The 20,579-nt window shown below is 42.5% G+C and overlaps 1 protein-coding gene across 4 annotated transcripts; it reads right to left on the bottom strand.

Moving 5' to 3' along the window:
- Positions 1–12,178: 12,178 nt before the first annotated feature.
- Positions 12,179–18,468, bottom strand: LOC147203057 (kynurenine--oxoglutarate transaminase 3-like). 4 transcript variants are annotated; one of them, XM_086116463.1, is made up of 13 exons: positions 18,256–18,274; positions 17,369–17,438; positions 17,208–17,272; positions 16,978–17,122; positions 15,908–16,144; positions 15,300–15,422; positions 15,106–15,226; positions 14,817–14,893; positions 14,210–14,299; positions 13,945–14,131; positions 13,455–13,528; positions 13,031–13,117; positions 12,179–12,931 (listed from the first exon to the last, which is right to left on the bottom strand). In XM_086116463.1, exons 2-13 carry the CDS (start codon positions 17,435–17,437, stop codon positions 12,863–12,865), a joined length of 1,344 nt encoding a protein of 447 aa, XP_085972589.1. In that variant the 5' UTR covers position 17,438; positions 18,256–18,274; the 3' UTR covers positions 12,179–12,862. The 4 variants fall into 4 exon arrangements, with proteins under 4 accessions (XP_085972589.1, XP_085972588.1, XP_085972587.1 ...); XM_086116462.1 differs by lacking the exon at positions 18,256–18,274 and adding an exon at positions 17,775–18,249; XM_086116461.1 differs by lacking the exons at positions 17,369–17,438; positions 18,256–18,274 and adding an exon at positions 18,446–18,468.
- Between the last annotated feature and the right edge of the window lie 2,111 nt (positions 18,469–20,579).

Genomic DNA, 20,579 nt, shown 5'->3' with positions numbered 1-20,579 from the left:
ATAGATAACTAAATAGAAATAAAACCATCTCCAACTTTGGCAGTATCGAGATAGAGAAGAAAGCATTTAGACAAACAATCTGTAATGGAGGCACCATACGAGAGGCTTTTTAATTATCCGACTCAATCAGCTAAAGACGGCGAGGACGGATCAATGTTCGCTCCATTACGCTGGGCCGGGCCACGTGACGGATTACGGCCGGCGGCTAATCTAATGGAGCGAGTCCATCCTGAATTCTGCCTGAGCCTCCGTGTCACTTAACTGCGACAACCTTGCAGGGGAACATGAGACAACATGTCCCAAAACCTGCCAAGCAACACTCGAAACGCAGCTTTTTTTTCAAAGGAAACATTACGGACAGGCATCCCGCTTCGGACATCATTTTAGTGTTCTCAACCGAGGTTGCATCTTTGATTTATTAGCCAGGTCGCACACGCAACTGGAGTCCCACTTCTGACACCACTCATCATAGAAGGGAACCCCGAACAGAAATTGGACTGCAAATCTGTTAGGTTGAAAAATGTCATGGTTATTGGTTTCGTGGTGCCAAAGCAAGAGTTTTTCCGTTTTTGGCGTACTAAACAGATCCCAAACACAACCAGCACCCATTCGCCACAGAAGCGTACTCAATCCAGATTTGAACCAGAGTCTGGTAAGTGGAAAACCATTGCAGTTCGCTGTCAGGAATAGTTTCTTGGTATCAAAACAAGAGCCCTATAGAATTGTGATTCTTTGGCATATTAGCCAGGTCGCAGATATAAATGTTTCCCACTTCTGACACCATTTGCTGAAGCATACCCGAAACCAGATTGGAACCGTTTTCTTTTTGATATCATGAGAGCAACGACAAACAGAGTTGGGGTTTGCTTGACAGACTTTTGGGATCTGCCAATCTGAAGGTATGATCGGGGTTTATGATTTTGGGGCGGGGGATGGGGGGGGTGGGGGGGTTCGTTTCAAAGCAAAGGTTGCTTCCAGGAAGACGTAAGCTGATGACACCAGCGGACCTCGCGTGGCTCGCAGCGCATCGATCCGCTGTCGTCCTAATGACACCCGATACGGCAAATGTACAGAAACAAGCAATTTATTGTGGCGAGGAAATCACAATAATAATACATCTACATGCAGTGAGAGAGATAGCGAGAGAGGGAGAATGGACTCACTCTGACGGCGCGCGTTTGTCCAAATGAAATTTGCTCTCTTTATGGAAGAATTTGTCACTTTGCACCAATAAAAAAACACAATATACAGTCTGTAAGTACATTTTATGGTCGACTGATTTTCTCCAGTCTGAACTTTGAAACCAGCAGCGATCACACTTTTCTTCACGCCGCTTACGTTGAGGCTACAACTTTTTTTTTTTCCAGAATGACTGTCACACGGACACACATTCACACAAAAATACCCCAGAAAGGTTTCCACGAAAAAACAGGCTGCTGTAGAAAGTCATCATTTGGTTGGAGGTGTTCTGCTAAACAGGTCTTAAAACCCAAATTTAAAACCCAACCCTATTTAAAAACCCTAACCCTGTAGAATCAGATGATGACATCGTCTGCCTTTTTTTCCACTTTGTTTTGCTGCTATTGTCTTTTAATAATCCCTTTATTTTTTTCAAGATTCAGGACATTTCGGGCCTGAAATTATAACTGAAGAGCCCGATAATTACGTTTTAAATTATCGGCGCACAAACCTTTCCAGCGACTCTTTAAAAGGCGACCGAGGCGTCACCACCTTAGCCTGACGTCGGAGATATATTTCTTTTTCTCCTCCCATTAGCCAAGCTTTAAATAATAACGTCAAATAAATAGCCTCCATTAGCGCCATCACATTGTGCTAACTCACACGCTGTTTATTATGCTAATGGGACTTGAAATTAAGAAAAAGACCTCAGATGCCAGAGGATTTAATTAATGGGCTGGGGGGGGGGGGGCGAGAGAGAGAGAGAGAGAGCGAGAGAGAGAAAAGGGGGGGCGTATAATTCATTTGTGAGTAAGTAAGTCTCATTTGCACTTTGCACCACTGATTGCCTCCGACTTCTTTTTCTTCTTCTTCGCCCCCACTAGACGTGAACACCTCGTTATAGCAACAGGCTAATTAAAGCTAATATGGCGGTGAGTCATATGAGCCGTACCCGCGTACACTCTGAAGAAGACAGAGTGTACGCGGTACCCCTGTAGGGGCAGGGCCGGTATAAAACACACACCATTCGTGATCGTTTTTAAGAGTCCAAGAGATTTGTTTCAAAAGATGAAAAAAACATTTGAAAGAAAACGCCTATGCTATGCGAAAGCAGCCATATGTTTTGAACACAAAGACCAAATGGAAGTGGAACTAGTTTGATGAATTAAATTCCCTGTTACACCAAAGCTCGTCTTGAAAACCCAACCCTGTCTTCGAACACGAATTGGAGACCCTAAACCAGGTTTGAACCCAGTTGTCAACTCTAACCCATTCCTCAAACCCGTCTTTGAAACGCTTTACCCATGATTGAAACCCTAAACCCAGTTTACACCCCTAAACCAATAGATGATTCTGATTCTGATTCTAACCATGAATCACTAATGCTTGTTTGAAACCTGAACCTGAACTGGAAAACCTGAAACTGGTTAAGAAACACAAACCCAGGCTTGAAACGCTACTTGGAAACCATAACCCAAGCTCAAAACTGTAAATTTGAATCTCTTACCCTTGTTCGGAACCCTAACCCAGCCTTGAAAATGTCATTTTAAACACAACACAGTCTACATTGCTACCTAGTATAACCATAGCCCCCCCCCCCAAAAAAACCCCAGCTAACATACAATAAACATGTCTGTAGTCCTAGCAAGTACAATGGTTGTATGCTAAACACATAAGCTAGCATAAACATAGTGACATTATTAGCTAGTTTAATGACCAGAGGATAACATAAACATGTCCACGCTACTAGCTAGTATAATGATCAGAGGCTTGCATAAACATGTCTGTGTTACTAATGGCTATAATAAACACATGCTTAAATCACCGGGTCACATAAACATGTCTACACTGCGAGCTAGCTAGGCGCTAATGTAACATAAAGAAGAACAAACGAGTGATGTGCAAAGGGGGGTGAGGCCAGAAAAAAAACTCCACTCCACCACGCCACAAAAATAAATAAATAAATAAACCTGTGCCTCAAACCACCCCAACCCCTGAAAGCAAAGCAAACAACATTTGTGTGAGTGGCAATAATTCAACGCTAATTAAGACACCAGCGTACACAACCACTTTCGGGGCTGTGCGGTCATCAATCGCTGACACGGCGTGTTGGTCGTTTTCTTTCCTTATGTGGAATGTGCAATGCATTCTTTCATGTACCACACATACAAGTTTCCTTAACAGCGACTGGTCCTGAGAAGGGTTACAATACCAATCGAATTTTCATTTCCTTTTGAACTGAGTTGTATAAATTAAGTTAGTGTTATTTTTTTAGAACGGGGTTGTTAGTTTTTATGAGTTTTATTTTTGCCGAAAATGCATGGTAGTAGTTAAGTTTTTATGAGTTTTGGTGTTAGTTTTAGTTTTTATTTTTGTGTGTGTATTCTCGGGTGCAAGATTAATTCAAACAAACACATAAGTATTATGTCGTGAAAGCGTGTGTGGCGCAGTTTTCTCAATGGTCGCAATAGAAGATCGACTTCAAATGGTTGAAAATCAGCAAAATAATCGGAAATCTTTCATCCAGGCCAGGACAAGGAGGCTCAGACTTCCCTGTCTCAAGGCACCGCCTCAAGTTGCAGTCACGAGCCAAAAGTAGAACTTTTGATGGTTGAAGAATGATACTCTTCCTACCCGGGCCCGAGAGATAGACCACCACTCCCACTCTCGAGGGAACCGAGCATTATTAGCCATGACTTCCGTGCAACTTTTAAAACACACACACACACACACACACACACACACACACACACACACACACACACACACACACACACACACACACATCAACCTACCATGGTGGTGTTTTTCAGAATTTATGAATTTGAACGAGTAAATTGCAGGACCAAACTGGAGCATTGTGGGATACAGTCAGGGCAAAGTGTAATATAAAGGCAGAAATAACAAAGAAGTCATTCCGCGATTAGTCCAATAAGTTTTAAAACTTTATGTGAAGTGAACCAGACTAAATGTTTTCTTCCCATTCCTTTTCATTCAGCCTGGGTCGTAATGACTTGTTTAAGTGCAGCGCATATTTCCACAAGGAATGGAGGATTAAAAGATTATTTGCCTCACAAACATAAACACTCACACACCCACAGTCATATTTGATAAGTAGCATTAATTAGCAAAAATAAAAGTAAACAGAAAATGAAAAACACGGCAATTGATGGCAGGGGCTATTAAGAATTTACCTTCTTAATTAAGCCACGCTTGAGTTTGACAGTGCGCGCGGGTGTGTACGTGGTGCCAGATGCAAACAACAAGTCATCCCCAGACCACAAAGTGCACATTAGACGCTCCCGCCGTAATCACAAAGGTAATTCACAGCCGCCGCAAATGCGGATAATTAGTCTGCTATTGGTAGAAATGAGGCCATTATGAAAGCCTTCCCTGCGTGATTAACTGTTAATAATGTCGCCTGCGAGGACGGATTGCGTTACATCCCGCGCGCATGCGCAGCAGCCCGGGAAAGGACGTCGGTGACGTCTGAGCCTCCACGCAAGGGGCGTGGTCAGGCGGACCAGTCTTTTTTTTCTTCTTTTTTCTTTCTTTTCTTTGCTCTCGCGGGGCCACTCGCGTCTATTCTTGAAAATGACGGCGTCCGGCACCACACCGGCCGCGAGGAACAGCTGTGCGGGGCTAACGAGGCGGGGTCCTCGCTCGGTCTCGCCGAGGCCACCCTTCGGGGTACGCAAACAATGACTTAATGAGAATGGCTGCCATTACTGGAATTAACACAGAGCACGTCAAAGCACTGTCAAGAGTTTCAGGAAGGTCTCGCGTTCGAGGGGGTTGGCGTGCGATGACCAGAGGACCCCCCCCCCCATCCCGCAGCCCCCACCGCCCTTCTCTCACCACCACACTACAACATCGCTCACCACCACCCGAGACGTAAATGGAATTAATGAACGCACAAAACCCACAGCAATGAAACCAGCCAACCTCACACGTTAAATATTCTGTCTTTTATTTGTCCAGAACCACAAAAATGTTCAGCTTGCTGAAAAAAAAAGAAATATAAACTGCATTGGAATTCTTCTTCCACTTGTTTAAATAGATGCACAACATTACACAACGTTAAAAGTGTATTTACTCTACACCGCCTTTACTAATTAAGAATATGAACCTCAACCCTATTGAGGACCTGTGGATTTTGTTCACAAAAATTCAGGTTCGTAGATTTACTCTGATAATTCTCGATGAGTAAAAACTCCAATCCGCCTTGACGATTGGAGGGTGGGGGACTGCAAATGCCAAATTATTTGAGTCATAAAAATCTTGAGCTGAGTGTAACTTCATTCAGCAATGTTTTCTGGAACTGCGATTGGCTAGCAACCGGTTCAGGTTGTCCCCCGCCTTCTGCCCGAAGACACCTGGGATAGGCTCCAGCACGCCCCGCAACCCTTGTGAGGATAAGCGGATCCGAAAATGGATGAATGGATGGATATCAAATTCTTTTTTCTTTTCTTTTTTTAGAAAACGAGTCATATTCTGCATATCCCCTGACTTCAACCTCATGGAGAACTGTATTTTTTTTCGGTATATTATAGATGACTATAGAAATAAATTTCACTGATGACCATTTAAAAAAATGTGTTATTTATTGAAACTCACCGTAACTATTTACGAAAAATAACTCAATAGCATAACATGAACACGGCATAACTGAAATAACGCTTTGGGGAAGTTTTCGCCAAATGAAAGGTTTGAAGCTCACCATCATGAAATCTCTCTAAAAATAGTCGATCCATTTTCTTCACAAATAAAGAAAGAGCATTTGTAGTCAAAGATTCATGTTCTTATCACGCCACGAGAAAGATAGCGACCGAGGCGTCTTAACAAGAAAACAGCGCCGATAAAAGCTTTAATTTCCTATCGTGGTCCGAGATCTGAACGTCAATCTGTGTGTTTCTTATTTCGGCCCGAAAACCTTTCAACAGCCCCGTTCCTGGAAATGAAAGGCAGCAGATTAAAATATCATTAGGTGCCCCCTAATTGAAATAAACTTGAATTCAATTCTTGGGGCGGTTGAACGCGGCCTGTCTGTTCTTTCTCTCCGTGCGTCTGGTTTGTGCCAGTTTGAAGCGCTTAAATGGAGTTTGTGTCCCACTTTGATTGCAGCAGATGGGCTTCATGGAAGAAAAAAAAAAAAAGCGTAATAATATTTAATAATCAAAACCCCTCGCAAACAACAGCCACCGAGTGAAGTAATCTGCAAAAGTGTGCAGCGTCATTTGCATAATTGACACATGTGTAAAGCCCCCCCCCCCACCTGCCCCCCGCTCAGCACCCCACCCCGTGCCGATGAGTGATGAAGACAATAAAAGATGCTAAAATTGGGAACAATAACAGCAAAATTTCATCAGGGCCCCATACACGCTCTGATTAATCTGCTCTTGCAAATCATCGCCGCGGGGGTTGGGGGTGGCACCCCAAAGGTGGGGGAGGGGGTGCGGGGTGCAAGATCTTCAAGAGAGGCAGGTGATTAACCGCCCTGCTCGAGGGCCACCTTTCCCCAGTTAGACACCTCCCCCTCAATCAGAAAGAAAACAGTTAGCAACTGTTGTCCCCACATTTGCTTATTCAAACTCTCCTGCGAACCAAAACAGCGGCACATGAGCACATCTCAAAGTATGGAGTCAAAGATTATGTATGGTCTTGAGGAGACCATAACTCACTCATAGGTTACCACCATCCTCCCCAAAAAGAATTTGTCGTTCCTCCTCACCACCTCCACAGACCTGAGGCACTGGGCAGGTGTGTACGGGCGGGAGAGCTCGGAGAGGTAAGGCGACGCCGAGGTCATTTAAAGATTTGAAAACAAATAATAGGATCTTAAAAAGAAATCTAAAATGTAGAGGGAGCCAGTGAAGGGATGCCAGAGTTGACGTGATGTGCTCCCTCTTACGAGAACCAGTCAAGAGGCGAGCGGCAGCATTCTGGAACAACTGGAGACACTTAATGGAGGATTGGCTGACTCCAAAGTAAAGTGCATTGCAGTAATCCAGCCGAGATGTGACGAAGGCATGAATTACTGTTTCAAAGTGCTCTCGAGAAAGGAGAGGCTTTGCTTTAGCCAGCTTATAGATGGGGAAAAGGAGTGAATAATGCAGGATATCCAAATGCGTCACTTGGAGCCTTTTTAACATAAGAAAAAAATTAAAAAGATCTCCACAGTTCAGTGCTAAATATCCCAATGTGATCATTGTCAGCAATTATCTGCGTATATTTACAATGTATTTCCAAAAAATTATCTGAATTCACTTTATGGTTTTTTTTTAACACTTCAGAGAGACTGGCTAGGCTGTAGGTGCTGCTGTTTTGGTTCAAAACAGGGTTCAAATGGGCTCAGTAGCGTTTAAGTCAAAGACCAAAACAAGGCATGCGACCCCCGCCCCCAAACTCCATTTGACTTAGCTAATTATTATTATTATTATGATTATGATTATTATTATTACGATTATTTGTTATCTGTAATCACTCGCTATGACGGCGTCAAATTAAACTTATTAATGTGAGACAATGAGAGCGCCTCATTTATATTCAGCTTTTCAATTGAACAATTTATCCCGGCGCAACGTCGTCTATCTCGCCGATCACCCAGATAACAACATTCTCATCAGAATGATAAAGCAAGCTCCATTTGCATTCATGCCGCGCAAATTCTGCTGTGATTTACATGTCAAGTGTTCACTTTTTTGTTGTTGTTGTTGACCTAATTCATAATGAAACTTTACACGAGTAGGCTTTGAGACGTTCACTTAATCTTTCTTTTAAAATCGTGATTTATGATTTGGTACGTCGACTTCACAGTGCAGAGGTACCGGGTTCAATTCCAGCTCCGGCCTCCCTGTGTGGAGTTTGCATGTTCTCCCCGGGCCTGCGTGGGTTTTCTCCGGGTGCTCCGGTTTCCTCCCACGTTCCAAAAACATGCATGGCAGGCTGATTGAACACACTAAATTGTCCCTAGGTGTGTGTGTGTGTGTGTGTGCGCATGGTTGTTCGTCTCTGTGTGCCCTGCGATTGGCTGGCAACCGGTTCAGGGTGTCCCCCGCCTACTGCCCGATGACGGCTGGGATAGGCTCCAGCTCCCCCCGCGACCCTCGTGAGGATTAAGCGGTTCGGAAAATGGATGGATGGATTCATGATTTGGTTTTACGCGGAGCTGAAATAGACTGTGCTTGCGCGTCCTCTGCCGGCCAAAAGAAGTACTGCGAGTAGATGACTGGAAGATGGCCTGCAATTGTTATTTCGAGCTCAGAACTATTTTCTTCAATGATAAAATTGGGCTATTTAGTAAAAAAAAACAACGGGTGCCTTTGTAAAATCAAAGTCGGCACAAGTTTTTACACCAACATGCACTTCGCATAATATTATTGTGTCACCATCGACAACTGCTAATCATCTAATTATCCAGTTATGGGACAGCATCCGCTGTTTGAAATCAGAAACGGGGTTGTGGTGTTTCAACACCGGACACTCGTTTCGAGAAAGTGTACAAAGTGACAATATTGCACATTTGATGGGTTCTGTGTGAAAGGCATGAGAAAACAAATGTTGAGTCCAATTATATGGCTCTGATTTACGCCTTTTAGGAATATTTTGAGTGGAATGGCCCCTGCGTGAGAGAGCAGAACGTTGGGAAAGGGGGTGCAAAGTTCATGTGACATCACTTTTCCTTAAAAGCAATTGTCACCATCCAGCAACTATTTTGTCGTATCTGCGTGAAACCAAAACCATTTGTGCTGATATTCTGACTTGCCGGCTTCTGTGCGAAAGCCAAAAGGAGATTGTTCAGCATTGATTTGATAGGGTTTCTCAAAACTCTGTAAGAAATGCGCGACCTAGCTAATAGGCAAAAATAGCATCTGTGTGAAAGGAGATCAACAAAAAAAATGGGATTTGGGTGTAAGGTTGAACACCCGACACTCACGTCTCCTGCCCAATTGCGTTGAAAGTGTCACAGCGCAACCGGGCGCTGGTGTGATGTCATCTGACTGCGGTATTGCGTCTCAGCTGCGTGAAATCGCAAGGAGTTGGGGTAATATCACACCTCGACTGAGTTCTGTATGAAAGGCACAGTGAGAAACAAGCTAGAAGCAGGAAAAGGAAATCTGCGACGGTGATGCAAAGTTTAACACACAACACTTGCTTCTGTTGAAAGCAATAGTTGCAGATTTTTTTTTTCATCAGACTAAACGCCAACTGCTGGATTCTGTCTTCCTCCTTTTACCAGCTCAGATATTCAAGGGAACGGTGTGAAACTCTTTCTACAACCGCTTTCCGTTCCAAGAGACACATTTCAGGCAATCTTATCGTGGAGACAATGTCAGGGGGGGTTCCACCACACGAGTGTCAACCTCCAACAAGTGTGCAAAAAGCGGCCCGGTCGTCACCCCTTAACCACCGCATTGTCCCGTGAATCCCGTCGGCAGCGATTTGATTTGATTTGAACCTCGTCGGTGCAATTAGGGAAATGTAGGTTGGAAAATAAACAGGCAGACGCCACCACAAATTAATTATGCGTCCGGCAAGCTGTTAGGCGGTGGGCCATATGGCCAATGTGGGAACGTGTATTAATGGAGAGGTTATTTGGGGGGGGGGGGGGGGGGGGCGTGTAGGCCTCCCACACTCAAATTCTCACAGATATTTGAGGGTGGGACCTTGTCAGCGCAGAGGACACGTATGTCGGCAAAGCCTGAAGAACAGGTTGCGAGGCCGACGAGAATTTCATGTTGCTGCTTCATTGCCATGAACTCATTCTGTGCCATTAATACCACTCCCTTAAAGCCCTAATTTGAGACCCAAACCTCCCATGTGAAATCATACTATCCACTCATTTGAAGCCCTAAAAAATGTCCTGAAAACCTACTTTGAACCTGTCATCAAACCATAACACTTGTTCGAAATCCTTACCCTGGCAACACACTGAAGCCCTGTCTTGGAAAGCTAAACTTTGGACTGAAATCCAAACCAAGGCTTTAAACCTTAATTTCAAACTCAAACCTTTGTTGTACACCCTAACACTCGTTACGAACTTTGCTTTGAAACCATAACCCCCATCTTGAAATCCTACTATTAAAGGCTATGTGTTTAAAAACCCTCATCAAGGTTTGAAACCCTAACATGAAACCTGACGGGCCTTGAAACCCTACTCTGAATGTTTACCCCTGGCTTGAAATCCTAATGTGACACCAGAGCCCTGTCTTGAAATTCTTCTCTAAAAGCTGAATCCTATCTTGAAACCTTACTTTAAATCGCTCAACCTAATTTGAAAACCTAAATCCGGGTGGAAACCTGAAGCTAAATCCATAACACTGTCTTGAAACCCTAGACAAATGTCTTAAAACCCTAATTTGCAGCCTTAAACCTGTTTTGAAACTTGAAAGTACACCTTGTCTTGAAACCAAGCCAAAGTTTTTTAAAAACCTAATCCAGTCTTCAAAAACCCAATTTGATACCCCAACATTGTTTTAAAACTCGAACATTAACGCGTACCTTTACTTTGAAGGCCTAACAATGTCTTGAAGCCTTGTTTTGACAGTCTACCCTTCTCTTAACCCAGGCTTGAACATCTAAAATCTTAACCATATTGAAACCCTAATCTGGAATCCGAATACGGTTTTGAAATCTCACTTTGAAAGTGCCATCCTGTCTTGAAACCCTTCTGAACGGATTTAATGTAATACGTACCTGGAGGACAGCTCGCGTGTGTGTGTGTGTGTGTGTGTGTGTGTGTGTGTGTGTGTGTGTGTGTGTGTGTGTGTGTGTGTGTGCGCGCGCGCGCGCGCGGGTGTCAGGTTTCCGGGCCGCCATTTACCTCATTCACGTTGACAGCAGATTATTGGCACAATCGGTGTAATTTGCATAAATGATGGCAGGATTATTGCAGCGGCAGCAGACGACTAATCCGGGAGCAAGCGATGACTGCACGCTACGTGTCTGAGAAAGTCGCAGATAAACCGCATGGAAAATGTTCTCACACTCCGTGGCAGCACACGCCACGATCATCGTTCAATTATCAGCAACTGTGAGGTCATTCTCAGTCGACAGCAAGTGTCAAAATGGCCGCCGCGAGATGGAGAAGAAATGGGTGGATTTCATTGCTTTTTAAAACATTTCACAAACGCAGTATTAACCGGAATACCGTGTTCAGAATCCTTTGTGTGTGGGACGTAGAGTTTATTTTTGTCAAGAAATGTTTTGACTTTGTCTTTAAAGTCTTCACCCGGATTTAAAACCCCAATTTGACAGCCTCTTAGCGTATTTGATCAAATAGTCATTTACAGCAGCCGAAAAAGTTGTGTGAAGAGAAAGACGGATTCTTTTCATCTGTAAGTGGAGCCAGCAGAACAACCAAAATGATTAAGCAACACTGACAAGCTCAACATGCACGCCACATTCATGGCAAGCATCAAGGCGCTGAGCGCGAGTAGGCCACAAACTCTCTCTCGCTTGCTCTTTTATTTTTTGTTTCGTTTGCTCATAATTAAGCATGCGACGTGCCATCTGCCGCCCCGATTACCGTACAGTTTGACTTCACACGGTAATTAAACTGCGTTGCTCCCACTGGCTCGCAAAGGGGGATCAAATGACGGCATCGCCGCCAAATACATTGATTATTCACTCCAAGTGGATTAGCATCAATATTCACCTCGGCTCTTTCCGTGATGACCTCCATGGCCAAAGTAGATCGCTAGTTTTTGCTACCTGCTGCCCCTCATATTGCCAGCATCCCTCACGTGCCCCGAATTGTATTCTATTACTTTGATTTATGTGTCTGCTGCGGGATTTATTGTGTAACCTTTTGTTGTAGATTGATGTGTTAAAGGTTTTGTATGTCAGTGAAATTCAATAAATTAAATGTTCACCTTTGTAATGTTACACGTACTGCGCATGATTTGGTTGCAATTGTGTTTTGTCTCCCTCTAGCGGTGTGAGAAGTACTCTGCAGGCAGAAACTCCCACCAGAAAGAAGCCAAGCCAAACAAAGATGGACAACAAAGCACCAATACGCGATTCGGTGTTTTATTGAAGTTGTTGGGAGACCGCACACTTAAGTGCGCAGTACATAAAATGTTTTATACTGTACTGAGTCATATTGGATCGCTTGAAAACGGCATTTCATCCACAGTACAATGTGTGCATCTGAATAAAACTACTGTATTTTCAAAAGTTACAAGTCAAAAAGACAGTCTTTTCATCCATATTGATGAAGCACATTGAAAAGCAATTTTCAAAAGGCCACTTGTTAATTTATACTTTCGTTTATAAATTTTAAAACAACTGGAGTGAACCAAGGGTTTTCATAGGAAGTAAATGTCAAAACAAGAGGGGAAAAAAACCCTAATTCTGGAATATTTCATTGTGTTGTTACCGGTTCTCCACATAATTTGAGCTTCACTAAAACTGGTCATCGTAAATGAATGCTTTGTGTTAGGGATTTGAAAACAGAAGGATTCATCTATCCATCAATTATCCGAACCGCTCATCCTCACGATGGTCGTGGACAAGCAGGAGCCGATCCCAGCGATTTTATGATTTTTATTTTACCAAAAGGAAACAATTTAGATGCGAAAAGGAATGGGGGCAAAGAACAAAACCTTGAGTCACTCCAATGGTTTCTAAGAGATCTACAGAATGATGATTTATCTTCACTGAGGTTTAAAAAAAAAAATCGTCAGTTGCTGCTTCCCAGGGAATTCCAATTCTTCAGGATTGCCTCCGCCGCATCCAAAGTTTCATCTCTCTGTCATCATAAGTACAAAACAATAAGAATAAAATATTTACGGGAAATAAAATCATACATTTGTGCTCTTTTAAAAAAACTTTTTATCAGTTTGTTTACCTTGATGAAGCAAAGACGAATATATTTATCAAAGGCCCTTGTGGATTCCTCCCCGACAAATGCAGTGACAGGGATGGCTGCCAATTTCTGCGTCAAATATCATGTTATTAAAATGATACATATATATCATTCATGGTTGACTTGATAGCGCCCTTTGGGATGTTTTAAAAATCACACCCCAGAAGACAAGCTTTGCAGCATGACATTTAATAGACAGGTCTGTCATGAGTAGACACACCAAAAATCTCCCAAAGACATGTTGGAAAAGGCAAAAGAATTTGGTTTGAAACTGACATTATTTAAGGCGAAATTTGGCCACTGGTCCATTACAGGTGAACTCCCCTGAAAGATTCTGTCCATTTGCTACCAAGTGAACCATATATTGTGATACAAATCATGACAGGTAATAACTCAATACATTTACCTTTTCTTTAATCATCCATTTTACAAACTTGTAGTCGTACGCTTCGTCGCTGGCCATGTGTGACAGATCCTGACCTACAGGTTAAGAAAAAAAAAACAGACAGATGCCTCAATCTCGAAAAAGGAAGTTCTAACATTCAGAGAGCAATTCCTTCCACCTCCAAAAATATTATCTTTAATAATAATAATTTTTATATTTATCCCCAACCCTGACCCAGCGTGACATTAGCGGTTAGTATTTAGCCTAGCTTGGCTGCCACCTCTTGAACTCGGGAACTTGCTGTCTATCTCTTAAAAATACTACTCATAAAAATAAAAATTAAACAATAAATTGATCATTAGCAAGTCCCATAATCAATCTTTTTTTTTTTGTACAAAATGCATTATCTTCCAATGACATGAGCAATTAGCCTAGCTTGGCTGCTACATCATCATTTTGGAGAACCCCCCCCCCCCCCCCCCCCATAGCTAGCGTTAGCACAGGAACTCACTTAGCGGCGTGATGTCAGCCAACATGAAGTAGCCTCCCTCAGGAATGATAGGTGACAGTCCGGCCTCTCGCAGGATGGCGGCCAGGCGGTCGCGCTTCACCTCCAGCTCCTCGCTAAGCGAAGTGAAGTAGCACTCGGGCCGACCCATCAGCTCACAGTTCAGGAGTAAACCTTGCGCCACGGACTCCTGCCACGAAACTGACTGCTTGTTACAAACCAAAACTTTGTGAGGTCAGGTTGCCGTCTTTTCCTCCACGACACTTGCCTGGAGTGGCGTCGGGCAGGTGTACAGCGTGTTCTGCATGACGGTCTGAAGATGGCGGATCAGGTGCTCGGGTCCGATGGACCAACCGAGCTAAGAGAAGAGGCGACAATTCCGACAGTACTCCATTTATAAAAAGACAGAAAGCCTTCCCAAGCGACATTAGCAGTTAGCGTTCACAGTACATCTTGAAAACAAAAAATTCCTTCATCTCTTAAGAATACGAGTCAGTCAATAGTTGATTTTCCCCAAAACTGCTTATGGAAAATGAGTTGAACACGTGTCCATAGCACAGACTTTATCAGTAAGCAATAAGGTTAGCTAGGATGCTGTCTTCAACACTGGAAAAAAAAATTAAATAGTTGAATGAAAATCCCGAGCAATGCGATTAGCAGTTTGCCTATCGCGGCTATTATGTCATGAACATTAAAAATGTCTTCATAAAATTTTTTTTTAAAAAACGATTTCCTTTCGTGGAAAATGAACAATGAAATGTCAAAAATGTCCATCATGGTTAGCCATTTTGGTTTCAAGTGGCCATTTCAGGATAACAATCAAATGACATTGGCAGAGATGCGCTTTGATTGGATTGTTCGAAAGGGCGTCTCACTTTCCATCCGGTGACACTGAAGGTCTTCCCCGCGCTGCCAATGGTGATGGTTCGATCCCACATTCCAGGCAAGGTGGCTGCAAAGATGCACAAATTTTTAAATCAGTCCATCAATTCGCTTTTGCTATCAACCATAACCACAACGTGCTTCTAGAAAGGGATAACCCTTTCTATTTCAATAATGAAGCAATTCGTTCTTTTTTTTTTTTTAATTTACAATTAACATGACTGGTACAACAATAATCAACAACTAATAGCTTCGCCATCTGCACATTCCCACCTCACGTACCAATTTTAATATGCTGGTGTCCACGGTAGACAATCCACTCGTAAACTTCGTCACTGAAGCATAGCGTGTCGTGTTTGATGCACAAGTCGGCGATCATCTGCAGCTCCTCTTTGGTGAAAACCTGCAGGAAAAACGAACTTGTCAAAAGTGGTCGGGACCCTTGTTGGCTTTTTCGTGTTTTCAGTTCAACGTGCCTTCCCGATGGGGTTGTGGGGGGTGTTGATGAGGATGGCCTTGGTCTTGGAGTTGAATTTACTTGCTAGCTCCTCCGGGTCCAGGAACCAGTCAGCGCTGGTGGTGGGTTTCTGGCCCGATTTCTGCCACATGGAGAAGAGAGTTTTACAAAAGCGCATATGAATCAGCACCAATATTCTTTGAAAGGTATCGCTCGGTAATTTAAATTTTTGCTGTGCTGATATTAAATCCTCTGTAAGATAGATTTTTTGGAATCATAGTTTGTGGAATATGTGCAGTTTAAACTGTTACTAAAATTAATTAAACATATCGAGAGGCATCAATTACTTTTTTTCCTTTTTTCTGCGAGCGGCGGAAAGCATGACGAAACAGTTGTGTAAATATTGACAGTTGCAAATTTGGTAAGAGGGACTGTGATTTCTAAACGTATAGATGTCAACCCTGTTCACAGCCATGTTGTTTGTTATTAAGTCATGAACATCAGTGAGTGGGCGCTTTGAAATACGGAAGCTGGAAAAAATACAATCAATTAAAAATTTTAAATCCTCACAAATACAGTTGATTAGTTGTCCGACCCCCACATAAAATGATTCTGATTGATGCTTACGGGCCGTAGTGGTATCAGCACAGGTTTGCCCCCCGCCATTCGGACCATGGGCACATAGCAGTCAAAGAAGGGTTCTATGATGATGACCTCGTCGCCCTCTTCCACCAGAGCCTGCATGCTGTTGAACAAGGAGCCGTAGGCGCCTATCGTTACCAGGACTTCCTTGAGATGGTCGATGGGGCGCCCGCACACTTTGCCGTAAACCTGAGAGAGCGCCTTCACCAGCGGAGGGTGTCCCTACAGCATTGAGTCAACACAAGATGAACAGAGCACATCAAGCGAATGGAAAATAAAGGTTTCACTATGGCCATGTTAGCTGGCCATTGAAACAGCGTACGTATAGTATGTATGGGGTTGGTATGGTTACACAAATTAACTAAGGCTATCAATCATGGTGTAGGTAAAAGAAAGATTTGGTTGTGGTTGTATTAGCCAGCTCAGTCTAAGAGTGTATGACATATTTGTAAGACGAGCTCACGGTGAATGGAATTATGGGTGTGCTGTGCTATTGGCAGTTTATTAAAGTTAACATTTGCAGTGTCTGTAAAATAAAGGTTTTGTTTTGGTTCGCTGAGTAAAGTCAACTATGGTTGTGCTAACTGGCTAATACAAAGGGTGTCTGTAAAATAGTGATGTCACCATGTTGGCCGGAAATTTTAAAAAAAAGTTACATACTATATACTAATCTATGTAAAATAGAAGTTGACACCACTGTTGTGTTAGCTGGCTAAAGCTAACACTAGTGGTAGATTAAATATGCAGGTGGAGTGCAGTCAAGCTAGGTGCCTATAACTAACGACATATTTTGTTAGCTCTTGAAATAATGGCCAAGGTCTGGACTTTTTTTTTTTTTGCCTCAAAGGTTCCCTCAGGATGCTGGTTCAATTCTACCTCTGAAATCAAATTATTAATAATGGGGTGAAATTTTGTGCTGTTGGTTTAGAAAAAAAATGAAAAAAAATTACTTGAAGGGATTGTTTAAGGAGACTGGCAATGTGTAAGTTAAGTGCATTATAGTGGTGCTAGCTGTACAAAGCTAACAGTGTTGTTGAACCGGAGGTCCTACTCACAAAGCCTCGAGTGTATTGGTTCAATTTGTCGACTGACACTGCCTGCACCAGAGCATCCTTGATGTACGGTGGCAGAGAAACATCCGGGAAGCCTTGACCCAGGTTGACTACCGAAGGATCTGCTGCCATAGCTGTAAACGCTACCCTGGGTTTTACAATCACAAACTCGTGTTAGCGTACTAACTTGTCCAATGATTTTTTTTTTTTTAAATAGACCAACACTCACTCACCAGACGTTCTTGTCCAGTCCTTGGATCCTCTTGGTGTTGCCATGTCGAGATGCCATTGCTGTACACTGCAACAAACCAGCAGTTTTTCTCTTTTGTTTTTTCTTGGTAGCATCGTGCCAGGCTAAGCATTACTGCCACCGTGACGCTGTTAAATGACTTACCTGCGATGTACAAACACTTCGTCTGAAAGCAAACCTGGAGCAGAGTGGGACAAGCTTGGCCACACTCATTCTGCAATTTAGTGTTGAAGTTAATTGCGTTTTGATAAAACTACAATAAAGAAAAACTACTGTGCCTCAGAAGCATAATCCACAGGGAACAAGATGCCATTTGGAGAGCGATACCGTCACCTGTGGGCCTTCTATCAGAATAATTCATTGTGGTTCTAATAGTGGCCTGAGTAATTACGTCACTTCCAGTTCTATGGTTATTCTGGTTATGAAAGAAGTGCAATGCCTCTTCTTTCATGAATGACATGCTAGATCATGCTGTTTTAAAGTCTTGCTTTTTAAAAATGTTACATTTAATACAAATTACTATTTTGGAAAAAAAAATATTGAACAATACCTGTAAGTAATATGGTCGGAATGTTTTGTTCTTTGGATACAGTATATATACTTGTTTTTTTTACGCCAGCGTCCTCTGGGCGCTTATTGCAGTAACGTGGAGGTCCCACCTGGTGGTATTGCTGTGCATAACATCCTCATAGAAGACCACAAAGAAGAAAAATACAGAAAGCAGCCACCGGCTACAGGGTCAACAGTTTCACTGTATTAAGTCCAGAGTGTCAATTGACCCCCTCGTCATATGGCAACACAATTTATGAATAATTATTGGTACGGTTAAGACGCACTTTCCCACAAAGACAAGCATTTACGACTTTTACGGCTAACAGCCCGCCAGTGAAGCACAAACGTCTTTTAAACGCATGAATGTAATCGGCGTAGTACAAGCGTTTCTCCAGTTTTAGCAAAAACAAATCACAAAAGCTTTGCAATGCCATGAGGTGAAACGAAAGATTAGCAAACAACCCTGCGAGGACACTTACTCTGAGAACGAAAAGGGAAAGGATGCATTCACTACAACCCGGGAAGAAGCAGCATCAAACCGAATTTATTTGTCCCCCGTGTGGGACCTTTTTGTCACTTTTATCAATAGATGGTTAAAAATAAGCTTGATAATTATTTAGAACAGAATACAACGAGAATTTAGTATTTTTGTTCGAAAAAGCGACTCACCGATACTCCAGAGGTGGATAACGATTGCGAATACTGCACAGTCGTCTCCGTTCTGTCTTTATAAGAGCACCCGAAGGCACCGCCGTTAGACCACGTGACTGTAGAAGTCAGGCTGGTCGGGTCTTTCGACTTTTTTAATTTCAAAACAAACATAATTATTTGCTTCGTAATATTCAATGACAACATTCCAAATGAAAAATATTCTGGTCAAAAGTGCCTTTTTATGTAGAAAACCCACGCAGGCCCGGGGAGAACATGCAAACTCCACACAGGGAGGCCGGAGCTGGAATCGAACCCCATACCTCTGCACTGTGAAGCCGACGTGCTAACCACTGGACTACCGGGCCGCCCTTAATGCTAACCTAGTTGTTTAATTGTTTCTTTCAGTTAAATAATGATGGACAGTTTGTTACTTTATTATTTAGTGTGCATGTTTGCTTGAGTGATGGTTGGCTTGTTAGTTTGCATTTTATTTGGGTTTTAAGTTGATTATTTACTCGGTGGTCAATAAGCTTGTTGGCTACTTTTATGAGCTGTTTGTGGTGAGTAGTTAGTTTGATCTTTGGGTCATTAGATGGCCAATTGTTTAGTCAGTCAGTGAGTTAATCTGTCAATCTCTTACTAAGTTTGGTATTGCTAGTTAGTTGATTGTTATTTGCTGCTCCGTTTGTTAGCTACTAAGTTGGTCATTAGTTTGATATTTAGGTCATTAGATCAACTAAAACAACCCGGCCCACCGCGGCATGGCTGCCAGACGGTCCCACTTTCACTCCAACTCTTCGGCCAGTGCCTTGACGAAGCACACCAACTGAGCTCGGTAGGCAGTAGCTGACAGCTGTGTTCGATGTAGTGTTTCCCAATTGTGAAGTCGAGGCACACTCTTTACGTTTGAGAAATCTCACTGCACACCAAAAAATAAAAATAAAAACTTAAAATGTACTTAGTATGAAATGTGGGCCAAAGATGTGATTCTTTAGTATGAATGGCAACAGGTGCACATGCACGGGTTACTTTTTGCCATGTAGTGGGAAAGCATTTCATTGTTCAACCTGTCACGCTGCATCCTTGGCATGGGTAGATTCTGAACAAAAACCTTTTCTGTCTTGAAATATGTGACTTATTTTCGTCTCCTCAAATAGCTTCTTTTCTGTTCTGGAAAAAAAAAGACTTATCAAGAAAATACAACTCTTTACCGAAAACAAAAAGAATAGTTCACGTGCAAAAAAAACAAACAAACAAAAAAACTTTTTTTACAAAATATAACTTGTTTAAAAACTACAACTATTTATCTTAAAAAATAAGACTTCCTTCTTCATGCTTGGGGAACGTCAGAAGAAAACAATTTCACATATGGTGAAATGCTCCATGCATCACATGTTGGCAGAAAGGAAAACATATTTTTGGACCATCCATCCATCCATTATCTGATCCGCTTATCCTCACGAGGTTTGCGTGGGTTCTAGAGCCTTTCCTAGTTGTCTTCACACATAGAATGTGGAAGGAAACCAGGGTACAAAAACTTGCATGGTAGATTGATTGAACGCTCTGAGTCTAAATTGTCTCAGAGCGTTATGACAGTGAAACCACAAAATGATCACTTGTACACAACAAATGAATAGCTTACTAGTTTTGAAATCAGTCAAGTCACTTATAATAGTTTGTTCGATTATTGTTCAAGTGAGTGTAAACGGGGTAAGAAAATTATTGCAAAATCTCAACGTTATTTATTACACATGACAATCTGACATTTCGATACAGACTTTAGCAAGTTGACACACGTGATTTGCTTTCGCGGGCCACATAAAATGATCTGGCGGGCTGGATCTGGCCCCCGGGCCTTGATTTTGATAGTTGTGCTGTTGAGGATATGCAGAATTTAAAAAAAATAATAATTATGGGGGGGGGGTGCATTCAGATGCAAATTCATTTGTGAAAACTAAGTAAATGAGTCATAGTATAATATGTTAGAGAAATAAGAAACAACTAATACAAATGAATCATGTCGACACATCAAATGTTAGACAGATAACTAATTAGCATTTAACTCGGATGAAAGAAGACAAGTTGTCACGTTCGAGTCCCCACCTGGCTCTGCTCGGCCGGTCTCGTCTGCTGTTTCTCGCGCGGCAGTCCA

The sequence above is a fragment of the Hippocampus guttulatus genome, chromosome 7, assembly GCF_054856545.1.
Source record: "Hippocampus guttulatus isolate MCC_2025c chromosome 7, RoL_Hgut_1.0, whole genome shotgun sequence".
Lineage (NCBI taxonomy): Eukaryota > Metazoa > Chordata > Actinopteri > Syngnathiformes > Syngnathidae > Hippocampus > Hippocampus guttulatus.
This window is presented reverse-complemented; position numbering and strand designations above follow the sequence as displayed.

Bases quoted from the DNA above. Each gene is read 5' to 3' on its own strand.
- LOC147203057 (XM_086116463.1), bottom strand. From the start codon at position 17,437: ATGAGTGTGGCCAAGCTTGTCCCACTCTGCTCCAGGTTTGCTTTCAGA. The intron at 17,273-17,368 runs GTAAGTCATTTA...GGTTTGTTGCAG, and splicing joins GAAGTGTTTGTACATCGCAG to TGTACAGCAATGGCATCTCG. The intron at 14,894-15,105 runs GTACGTGAGGTG...GCATCTTTGCAG, and splicing joins ACACCAGCATATTAAAATTG to CCACCTTGCCTGGAATGTGG.